Genomic DNA, 12,435 nt, shown 5'->3' on the forward strand with positions numbered 1-12,435 from the left:
AGAAAATATAATATTTTTTGGATATCGAAACACCAACTCTAAATAATCAGTCAGGTTTACCCAATACAACACGTGGAACGGATAGTATCATTGCAATATGAAGATAAATGTTGATTTGGTTAGGCTTCATAAAATGTGTGCGGGTGCAGCTATTATTTCACATGTCAAAAAGGGGAACTTTTTGAGTTGAAGTGACAAGACTGGAAAGTAAATTGGCATACAATAGAAGGAATATTTCTATTGGGTGAAGAATAAAATATGTTTCAATTTGCAACTAATTTCCAACTCATAATAGTTTGGATAGTCAAGAGAAACATCCGAAAAAAAAAGGTTTCGTCAGACCATACGGCGACATCGTGCATGTGCTGCCAGGCTGGTCATTACCCTTACATATTGCCCTTCAGCGTCCTCCCCACTCTTTCGGTTCGTTTCTATTTCAGACTCTTACTTTGCGTACTTTGCGGTTCAAACCCACGATTAAAAATATTGTTCGTAGTAATTTCGAAACAACGAAGCAATCTACATTATTGAAGGAGCATATTAAAGAAATGTCAAAAACCTTCTCTCAAATGCCAATGTATTGGCATGTGAAAGGACGGCAGTTCAACCGGTGTCAAGATTCATGTGTGGAACACAGCTCTGACGCCTGTTCTTTTATACGGGTGTCAGTGTGTGAATTTCAATGCCATATCTTTTCAAAATCTTGAAAGAAAAAACACAGGGAAAGCTTGTAAAAGCTACCATGGGTCTTCATAAGTACTGTGAAACTACGCCTCTCTTACATGGTTTGAATGTATGTATGATCAATGATATTTTGTCCACATTTCAACTTAATTTGGTTTGTCAGATTTTTTACAACACTTCAAAAGCAAGGTATTGCTATGCTTACCTCCTGAATTCTGAAGCCAATGATTGTTTTGCATACAAGAACACTTTAATTGACAGAATAAAAAACAGTTTTAGCATGCATGATGATTTCTCACTACTAAATGGCATTGTTAGTCCATCATTCAGACGGAAATACATTTCTACCATTTAGAATGTAGCCTGTATCAGCCATGGTATTTGTGATAGAGTCAAGACAGTTTTGTATCATAACCAATTTCTTGATTATGATGATCTTGGCACTCTTGGCGGACTGCTCAGGTAGTTTTGACAATCTTTAATTTCTGACGTTGTCTGGATTATCTTGGGGTCGTCCTTGAGTGTCGGGGTTATCCTGTTTGTGAACACATTGTGTATATAATTATATGTATTTATTGTAATTTTTTATCTTCTTCTTTTATGAAGGTTTTGTTGGAAATAAAGAAATCATGATATAACAGAATATAACCATCACAAGCGAGAGAAGTGTCTATTTCTAAACATCGATTACATTTATTGAATTCCATGCACTAACATTAATCGATCAAAAGGCAAATATATTAATATATAGTTTAATACGTATATTGGCTGCCTGAGGTCTCATGTAAAAATTTAATCACATATTCGCACATTGGAGGTAGGAATCATGGTCCCATTCTTCCAAGAATTGCACCTACAAGATGCCAGTGGAGGGCTGATCAACCTTTTGCAAGGGTTTGGGTAAGCTGTTCAGGCTTGCGAGCTACAGTGCCTAGGGCGCTTGTGAGGAATCCTTGGTTTCATTACCAGAAGCGATTAATAATAATAACATTAATAAATCGGGGCCGCGAATTTTTTCCCCGGCGCTCTTTCTGCGTTATGCATATTCGTGATTTCCAGGGCTTTGGAGAATAAGTTATATAACAAGGAATAATGATGTTTAATTCACCCACGATTGACAGCTGATTCGTGGACTGGTTGGAAGTAGTCCTGACCTCTAATCGGGTAATCCGAGTTCGAATCTCAGTGAGCGTTTTTCACTTCTCATTTCACCTTTTAAATAACTTAAGTGAGAAAGGAACATTTCTCACAAGGCGTAAAGCCTATCTTGGGTTTGTGTTGTGGATAACACGGCATTAGTATGTACGTAAATGGACCAATCAGAAGATGGGAAGCGGATGTCGTTTGGAAAAAAAAATCGCATCCGGGCCCGCTGGCACTTCAATCACGGAGGCCCCCTTCAATGGCCAAAGCATTGTGCTAGTTATTGTTCAGATATTCCATTATGACGTAGATCCTTTGAACAACAGAGTGAACGATCGTTTGTCCATTGAAGGGAGCCCCGTCTTCTCTATAGACTTTTACATCCGTATCCTTTGCGCTGTCGCAAAACGTAACTATTTTCTTTCATTTTTGTTTCACCATTTCATCAAAATTAATACATTCACATTGTTTTCAAACCCTGTTTTTATACAACATATGTGATCGGCATACAAGGACACGTTCACATTTTCACGAGGAGAAATGCTGGGAAAGGTAGAAATGTCAAACAAGACAGAACAGGAGTTTGTAAACGCAATGGAAAAAAATCGGCATGATATATCAGCTATCGGCTACATCCTAATTTGGTTATTTGAAGCTTATGATTTTTGTTTCATTGACTAACTGACCGTCCATAACTGTCATGAGAGAATGTAAGAATTGCATCGACCGTAATATGCAAGACAAAAAAAATAAATAAAATCATGTCATGTATCCTCCTTATTTTGTGGCGCACAGCATGCAAATTGACGTTGATTCCTAATACATTGTTTTCTTTTCGATTGCGTTTAATAAAAATGATTACTGACACAACTCAACACATTGTTTAATAAAGAGGTTAGAATACATACAAATGCGACCAGATCCAAAAACAAATGAGTCTTCTGACCAATTAGTCACAATTTTTAGTTTTTATAGGTAAAGAGACGGCATATTACGTAGCTATTCGTCTTCACAGCTTGACATAATTGTCATAATTATAATGAAGGTAAAACAAGCATGTAACTATTTTAAAAGTGTAAAATTTCTGTAAAGGGTTAGAGATCAAAATTAACTTTGGATAGCTCATTTTATTGGTTCTGATCACATCAATGCAAATGGAACATGCAACATTTATATTATACCATGAGTATATCAAATATGATGTCTACTAATTGTTTGATCACCACCAATACTAAGGGAATAACAGTGTGAGGAGCCGGTCTTCACTGCGTGATAATGACCGGGTGTGGGGGTGACTGCTGTTAATGGACCGAGACGAAGTCGAGGTCCATTAACAGCGGTCACCCCCACACCATTAACAGCGGTCACCCCCACACCCGGTCATTATCACGCAGTGAAGACCGGATCCTCACACTGTTATTCCCATTAATAAATACCTTTATAACGAAATAAACAGTTAAAATGCTCCAATTTTGTGATTTTGTATATACTGAACTGCTGTACGATGTCGTTTCAAAACTTCCTTACGCGCGCGCACGCACGCATCCCTAGCAACTGTGTTGCGTACGCGCGCGTCAGTCTCACGCGATGGGGGTTGAGCGCATGTGCAGTGCTCAATTGTTAAAAGTTACCGCAGGACTGTTACTATATTTTGACCAATCACTGGCTTGCATGGGGCTGAACGGGGCTTGATCAATGCTGGTTCAGGGGCCATTTATTCGCTTGATCTTTGAAGCCGGTCCATTATCACCGTTAATGACCGGCCACGTGATCGAGTCTCGACCAATCAGAAACCATCAACTCTCCAAGGTATTTATTAATATTATTTCACAATATCCAATAACATTTCATACATTGCTACAAAATACAAGTTCTGACCATTGATGATTTCATAATTAGATTACATTTATTGTAACCACATCCAAAAAAAAGAGACGACTGGAGTTTTTTCCCCCTACATTTTAGTTTCTCCATCAGAAAGCAAAAAACTGCAGCGCTTCATTTTGATATAATCTCATCATCACAGTGCTAATAAGGTGGCTAGCAACGCTGAAAGTATTTGTTTAATACCAGTTTACTCAAAAATAACTCCGACAACGTCATACTGTTATTATTGGTTCTGATCACATTTAGAGTAGTTACTATGAAAAATGAAAACGCTTTCCATTATGCCGTACAATTTCCAGCAACACTATTATTCACAATATCAAATAACATTTAATACTTTCCTAAAAACTACAATATTTTGGGTTGATATTTTTACTCATCCGTTTCAAATGATGGCCGTAGCAGGGCCCACGTGATTGATATGAGAGCACGTTTATTGTAAAGATCACTCAGTTAAACATTGAGTGAATTTAGAAATTGAACCCGTTGACATTTGCAAATTATTTCCATTGTGCAAGATTTCAAAGAGCTTGTTTCTCCAAAGTATCTCATGTGAGTCATCATGTGACGCGATTTGATGAGTCGGATACCATATAATGTGAATTAATTATCATATATTATAAATGTAATCGAGAAAACACTAAACGAAAAGTATGTTAAAGCAGTATTACTACTATCACTGTAATAGGGCGACAGGTTTTGCGAACTCCGTCCACAATAGGGCGATAAACCTTATTGAGGCGACAAAATAACTGTCGCCCTTTAATGAAAACGACCCTTAGGACAAGGAATTTTGCTGTCGCTAACCATATAGATCGATTCCTCATGGTCCAATTAGTATAAATACTAAATTTCGTGGAAAAAACATAAGGTGAACTTGGGTTAGGTGACAGTTTAGGTTTGTGCACAAGTCTATGGGAAAGTCACCCTATTGCTGCGAAAAGAGTTATTATTATTACTACTATTATTAACAACTTCAAATAACCTGTTAAGCGTTGTCAGCTATTAATTATTATAGTTTACGACTTTGCAACCGAATTAATGAAACTTTTCGTAACCTACGATGTATCGCAGTGCAGCGATGCGTCAGACGCGTCGCAGCTGTGACGTGTCCTGCGATTTATTTCACAAAACAAGTCGTAAGTGCGACGCGTAGGTGTATTTATAGCACAACGCAGTGACTGTTTTATTTTTTTGTCAGAGTACAGTAAAAAGTCCTCTGATGTTCAACAAAGGGTCGTCAGATCTCCTCTTGCAACGTTTTTAAAACGAAATGTTTTCTCTAAAATGTCAATATTCTAGGCTAATTCATAATTATTCAGTGAATGTTCGATGTTTAACTTACACACATATTCTCTCGGTATTATAATCTCGTTTTTGTAATGTTTATGGCATAAAACTGGCTAACAATAGGACACTTGTAGGACATTTTGTGATGACCACTAGACACGTCGGAACATGCGACGTGTTTTACGCCGGTCAAGGAACATACAACGCGTTCAACACATCGCAAGTTTCGTGAAATGGATCGTCAACGAAAAGCAAGATCTTGCGCCGTTGCCGAGTGAATTTCTTGTCAAAGCGGTGCACCCACTCAGAGAACAGACCCAAAAGAACGATGGCAATTAAAACTGAATAGGTTCCTTGATTTACCAGTTGTTTTTCCCAAATGCGCGTGGAAACAGACAGATAACAATATATGTGCACTTACCAGATTAACCAAAGTGCTCGTCTTTAATTCGTATCACCCAATTGCAAGCTCGTATTAGGCCTTTTTTCCGTAATGGTAACATGCACACTTTGGTTGGGACTGGCGAAATATGCTCGTCTTAACCGAAATCTCGTCTTAGCCGTGATCGTATTAACGCGAGTCGACTGTATCACTCTCATTGCTGCTGCTGGAAAGATTTTATATTTGTTTCTTGCTTTCCATACCGCAACCCCCCCCCTCCCCCTGCATCAACCTTCGGAATTATGTTATTTTATTTGCAGAAATACAAATGCTTGCGACCCTCTATTCCCCCGGTTTCACTGTTGTCTGTCAATATGAATCCCTTCCCTCACGGCTACGCTTACCATTCGGGTCGTGCCATCATTTCACACCCTTTCAGAGAGACCTGTTTACCCTTCCATGTAACCCACTGTATCCCCATGTAATCACCAACTGTTGCGTTGTTGTAGTACAAGCCGTTCAGGTTGCTCTTGAAGTTGTCGCTACCGCAGTAGCTGTACCACCAGCCTCCGTGGAATTTCTCAGCGCAGTTTTCCCCGTCGAGGTCATAGTCTTTGTCTGAAGTTGAGAAGTACCAAAAATTATGACCGTGGAGTGAATCACCTGTGTGCAATCAGAAAGAAAGTATCGTCATCAGACCTTGTGTAAGTATATTAATGGATGGCGAATCCTGCACGCATTTGCAGGAAGGGATCCAGACTACTTACAACGCTGCCTGTAGCCCGGTTGGTGGGTTTTCGATTTTGTTACGCCACTAATTTAACATATTTTCATTGCATGTCAATTTGTGTATTATGTTAATGGGTAAGCAGCCGAAGGAAGCATTTATTTGGGGTGGGGGCAGAAACATATTATCGCCTACATATGCAAACAATCAGTAAATATGTTTTTGTATCAGTCTTTTTCTTTGTTATAATGAAAGGGCACGCTGAGTTGTGCGCTCCCTGCGGAAGTTTGAGCGTGTGATTAAAAACTGGGGTACGGTGTGTACCCTGATGATTTATTGACAGTAGGTTCCAAATAAAGTGATCCAGTGACTACAATATTGCAGCTCACAATTGATGTATTGGTAATTAATCAGATATGTGTGGACATCCCTCGATGTTCAAATATAAATGATCAAATTATCACTTAAAATAGTATCGAGATACAAATTGGATCCTGGCACAGACAATATAAGATAATTAAAAATAACCCTGAGTTTAAATCCTGAGATGATTCAAAACTCGATACATATCTATGTAGAACCTTCAGTATCAATCTTCGTAGAAATCTTAATAACACTTAATATGCACTGCCCTCTCTAACTTTCAACGTCCGCAATGCTAACGGACCAGCGGACCCCATGGCAATGGTACAACCTGAGTCAAATGCGGACAGGTGACATTCACGAACGACGATCTTGGATGTAAAAAAAACTTCTCAATAACGCAAACGTCGAGCTTGAACTTTCTCAACTTTAGTCCAAAAACAACGTGGAGAAGGAGAGAGAGAGAACTAACGCGCATGCGAGACGGGCCACATCAAATACTGCAATGTTATCATGCACGATAAACTCTCAAAATGTGTCTATTATACGTAACAACATTGCAGTCATGAATCCAATATCCACAATATTATTAATACAATCATATATGGGACTATTACATCTGATAAATCACATACCGCTACAAATAGATGAGAATAGCGCAGTAAAGTCATAATTTTCTCGTAGACAACTGTGCAAGAAGAGAGGTCCCAAAGGAAAAGTACGGAAAGCAAAAGGGTATTATGTACCTGCATCTCCACTCTCCGCATTAAAGCCACCAACAGAGAGCTGGTACTTGCGCTCAGATGATAGCTGCATCTTGAAGTACCTATAACGAACACGGGCTTCATCCCCATCGAACGCCCTCAGAGTAATGACCAGCTCCCATCCCAAGTTATGAGTCAGACTATGCAGCTTCTGGTTGCCCAGCCAGAACTCTCCGGTCAGATTCCCGAATCCCTCGAAGTACTCCTGCCAGGTTCGATTGAAGCTCACCGAGCCGTCCAGGCGTCTCTGAAAAACCTGTGAGAAAAGATACACACAAGGGTAATAAGCGGCGGCGGAACAGTTTTCAAATTGGGGTCATCACCAAACAGGGGCACTTGCAAAGTAGAAGGTATCTTCAGTGGAGGCAGCAGTGTATCCAACATTTTTGTTTCTCTATTCGCTTTTCCGCTTGAAAGCGGAAAAGCATTGCTTCTGTTCTGATTTTTTCATATTTCTTTTTGCTTTTCCGATTGAAAGCGCAATGTTTCTGTTCTCTTTTTTTTCCCTATTTCTTTTTTTTGGCTTTTTTGCCTTCAGCGAAAAAGTCTTTGCTTTTGTTCTGACTTTATTTCTTACTTTTTATTCTTGTCTTTTGACTTTGCACATGTTTCATTCTTGACCCCACTTTTTACCCTGAACATACTTCAATCTTAATGAAACTTGGCACAGAATCAGAATCCACTGTGAACTCGGGCATGGAAAGGTGACGTCATCATGACGTTATTATAGGTCACGTGACGTCAAAAGAATAATGAGTACCGCATGGCTACCATTGCTACCACCTGTAAATAAAGCTATTATTATTATTATTATTATAATAATCAACAATGCGAAAAAGCCATATGTTCTGTTAATTAAACAGACATTAACCTCTAGTTTCTTATTGTTCTATCCAAAAATCCCATAGACTTTGTACACGTTTTGTTCCCCCGCGGAATTTTGGACCTAAAACAAAGTCGTATTGTAATGAAACGTGTCCCATGTCAAGACCCCATAGTGACATTGTGTACCGAAGAGTGACGTCACAATGACGTCATCATGGGTCACGTGACGTTAACTTCAAACTTTAACACCCTATATCTAGAGCACTGTTAGTCCGATTGGGTTGAAACTCGGTAAATAGGTAGTCCGGGACGTGTTATAGACGAACATTGAAGTGACGTCATCATGACGTCATCGTTTTATTTTATATCGATTTTTGAAGTTTTTAACCTTTAAGCCATATCTCACGAACGCAATATGCTAAATTCAAAATTCTGTTGGTATTATCTTTGTTAAGTAAAAGGTACATACAGAAAATTGTGTGAAAATTGTGTGACGTCGTTATGACGTCATCAAAATGCGATTTCATTAAATACACATAAGGGAATGTCCGATCGTCATGAATCTTGGTGGGTGGGTAGATATTAATACTTGTAAACAAATCAGAAAGAACGTCACGATGACGTCAAATGTAGATTTTTTACGACTTTTTTATATTGAACATTATATTCTGCTTACAAAAGTTAACACTTTTACGACTGCATGGCTTCAAACTACTGACTAAAACCACAATAAAATAATGAGCAGTGCCAAGTATCGTTACTATGACGTCATCACGGGGCATGTGACGTCATCATGAATGTACACTTTTCAAAGTTTTCTATTGAGAAAACTGTAGTTCTGATTGGGTTAAACTCGGTATGTAGGTAGACCGAGATGTGTTATACAGGTTGAGTCGAAAACAGCGGAACACAAACCCTAAAAAATGTAATTCATATTTGAAAAAATAAGTAGCACCAAAAATAATAATTCCTGGAAAGCCAATTTCAAAAGCTACTTTTAGATGAAAAAAATACTGAAATTGCTCAATCCGTTCAAAGAATACTACCATTTAAACGCAATGACCCCAAAACCTGTCTCATCCAAAAAAAATCAATTTATTGTGTGTTTTTGACTGTTTGGAACAACAACGAAAATGACACAGAATACTTGTTTCAATAACTGTCACCAACTGTAGCACACGATATTTTGATTAACAACCCTGGTTAGGCAAACAATATTATTTATAAAATCTACTTGTTTAAAAGACGGGCCTTCAAAGGACTTTGCTGCATATTGTTAACGTTCAAACTAAGATTTCATCGCTGGTGATGTTTGAAGACAATTGTGACGACGATTGTTGAAATCGCATTTTTTAGACGAGACAGGTTTTAGGGTCATTGTGTTTAAATGGTAATATTTTTTGAACGGATTAACCAATTTTAGCAATTTCTTTCATCCAAAGGTAGCTTATGAAATTGGCTTTCCAGTCATTATTATTTTTGGTGCTACATAATTTTTTAAATATGAAAAACAATTTTTGGGGTTTGGGTTCCGCTTTTTTTGACTCACCCTGTAGGTAAAAATTAAGGTGACGTCATCATGACGTCATCGTGCGATTTTACATCGATTTTTGAAGTTTTGAAGATTATTACTTTATATCGCTAACCCAACATGCTAAATTCAAAATTCTTTTTGTTTTAGTTTGTTATGTAATAGATATCTGCACACAAATCTGCATGAAAATGTTGTGACAACACGATGACGTCATCGAAAATGCGAATGAAAAAAAAACACTTATAAGGGTAGGTCCAATTGTCCTAAAATTGGTGGGTAGGTAGATACTGCTAATATTGTATAAAGTACGAAGTGACGTCATGATGACGTCATCAACTATTTTTAATTAATTTATTAACCTTTCTAAATTGTCTTAAACAACAATTTGACGTACTCTTTTAAAGAATTTTTTTACACGTTTTATTTATATTAAAAAAAACATTGCGGAAAAGCCTATGTCCTGTTCATCGAACAGGTATAGCTTTAGTTTTATTTTTTATCTTTGGGGGGGGGGAGCACATCTGTGCTGAAATGTCGACATATTTTTATTTTTGTTCCCCTGGACATTTGGCCTCCGTAAAATCCAATAGTGTTTGGTGGGGAGTGGGGACCATCTTCCAAATCGGGGCGCTCATCAAAACGACCATTATGCAAACTCCGCATTATGTGCCATTTTCCGGGCGCATTGTAAGAGCTCTGGGGCTCGGACTTCCCACTATTGCTTAGTGGTTACATTGCTTATCTCAGAACTCCTATGACAAACCTTGGCCTCAAAAACCTATTTCTAAATTGTCCATTTGCTCTGAGAGTTTATTTTACAATCCATCCACCACATTGACATGTGACATAGAGCATGGTTTTGAAATAAAATAAGGAGCTTTACTCACTATGTATCCTTTCCCCGACTCCGGTTCCATGCGGCAGTAGACCTGCATATTCTGGCATGCGTGCTGGATGGTATACACACCGCTAGTGTTCTGACCAGCATCCAAGATCTCTTGACAATCTCCAGGTGGCTCCGTTATGGACCAATTGCTTGATATAAAAAAGAACGAAATGTTGTTTATGATGTATATCTAAACAACAGATTCCGTTAAGCTGTATTATGGTGAATAATGATAATTGAAAGCACGCTGTTAAACCATCAGACACACCACTGAGACAAATTGAGGACTGGTCCCCAAAACCTTGTTTTGAGTAATCGACGACTGAAGTCGGATATAGTTTAAAAATCATGTCAAAACGTATAGTAGTTGTTTTGTAATTTTGAGTAGTCAAGACATCCAAGATTCACACTAAACATTTTTGTTGGGAAAAATACCCCCAAAGTGAAAAACTGAAGAACGTTATATCACTGCCGTTGGTGGCGCAATGTGTATTTCTGTTTCAAAGCCATTTTTTCCCCGAAATGAGGTTTGCAAAGATTGGCGTGACACTGTTGAAGTTCTTGCGGTATACCTTTGGAATAAATCGAGCTACAGAAATAAACTTGGTATCATTGGAAGGCCAATGATTTGCGCTTTAATATGATGTACTAAAAATAATCACCACAAAATATTCCCCACAAAATCAAGAAGCATTATACCAATTATACATGTTTATCGCTACATGGTGAAAAGAAGCGTACGGAAGCCCTTAGAGACAGGTACCTTTTTCTCTTCCACGGCGGTGTGTTTCTCTTTCACGGTGGTGCGTTTCTTTTTCATGGTAGCTGGCCTCGCTTTCATAAGGGGTAACTCGCGGCCTCGACTTATTTATCTCGCGGCCGCGACATAATAGCTCACGGCCACTACTTATTAATCTCGTAGATCCATCAAATTTTATAATCCCTTTAGTTCTAAACGACACATATGTGGAAGGATTCTTAATGTATTGCTTTTAATTACTGAAGACGGATAGTGTCATTCAATATGGGATGCATATATTTTTTTTTAAAAAAGCGCGAGAATATAATGTGTACAATTATCTGGCTGGCGGTCGCCACATAACATGTGGCAGCCGCCACCTAATATCTAGCGGCCGCCACTCAATATGTTTCGGCCGCAGCTTAATATCTCTTGGCCGTAACTTAATATAGCGGCCGCCACTTAATTTGTGGCGGCCGCCACCTAATATCTTTCGGCCGTCACTCAATATGTGGCGGCCGGAGCTTAATACCTCGCGGCCGCCACCTAATTTATAACGGCCGCCACTTAATGTCGCGTCCGCCACTCAATCATCAATTATCTCAATTACTCAATAATTATCTCGATAATTATCTCAATAATCTGACGCTAAACTTGTTTTGATTTTTACAACCTGTCAAAAAGAACTCGGACCAGAGAGTCACAGCTTTTGAAAAAAATAAATCCAGAGAGGTGAACTTCCTCTCCTCGCTTCACTCAAATGTAGATGTTTTGCCAAAAATACATTTAGGCCAAATACTGAGAAATTCGACCTTGTCGGCCAATATTGCGGAAACGTTTGGCAGATGAGTTTTATTTGCTTTAGTACATCGGTGTGATTACAATGCATGAGGTCATTGACTATCGCCTCACCCTGTTGTGCCATAAACACGAACAGTTGCATCGGTAAAATGGCGTTAAAAATGTATGTAGCATCGTTATAAATTATGGCGGTGGTAATTTGTTTTTTTTTTTTTTATTGATAATGGAACAAGGTATGATAGCCATGTATTTTCATTTAGACTCAGCTACAAGGACATTCTGTATTCACTTGCTGTAAACCATTTAATTGTCATAATGCGCCTATCCACTGTCCCCCCCCCCCCCTCCCCGCGCTGTTCCAGGTCCGATGTTGGGATTTTGTCACGTTTTTTAAGTCACATGGTGGGGAT

The 12,435-nt window shown here is 38.6% G+C and overlaps 1 protein-coding gene across 1 annotated transcript; it reads right to left on the reverse strand.

Moving 5' to 3' along the window:
* Positions 1 to 1,110: 1,110 nt before the first annotated feature.
* On the reverse strand, positions 1,111 to 11,305 carry LOC119738033 (ficolin-1-like). The gene is made up of 5 exons (XM_038212751.1): positions 11,208 to 11,305; positions 10,487 to 10,634; positions 7,223 to 7,496; positions 5,791 to 6,049; positions 1,111 to 1,219 (listed from the first exon to the last, which is right to left on the reverse strand). Exons 1-5 carry the CDS (start codon positions 11,303 to 11,305, stop codon positions 1,111 to 1,113), a joined length of 888 nt encoding a protein of 295 aa, XP_038068679.1.
* Between the last annotated feature and the right edge of the window lie 1,130 nt (positions 11,306 to 12,435).

The sequence above is a fragment of the Patiria miniata genome, unplaced genomic scaffold (assembly GCF_015706575.1).
Source record: "Patiria miniata isolate m_02_andy unplaced genomic scaffold, ASM1570657v1 HiC_scaffold_3, whole genome shotgun sequence".
Taxonomy (NCBI): Eukaryota; Metazoa; Echinodermata; class Asteroidea; order Valvatida; family Asterinidae; genus Patiria; species Patiria miniata.

What these genes read in the sequence shown, in the direction of transcription:
- LOC119738033 (XM_038212751.1), bottom strand. Translation starts at nt 11,305, where the DNA reads ATGAAAAAGAAACGCACCACCGTGAAAGAGAAACACACCGCCGTGGAA. An exon ending in CGTACGCTTCTTTTCACCAT is followed by an intron (nt 10,635 to 11,207) that starts GTAGCGATAAAC and finishes TTTTATATCAAG; the next exon opens with CAATTGGTCCATAACGGAGC. An exon ending in ATGATGGCACGACCCGAATG is followed by an intron (nt 1,220 to 5,790) that starts GTAAGCGTAGCC and finishes GTTCACAAACAG; the next exon opens with GATAACCCCGACACTCAAGG.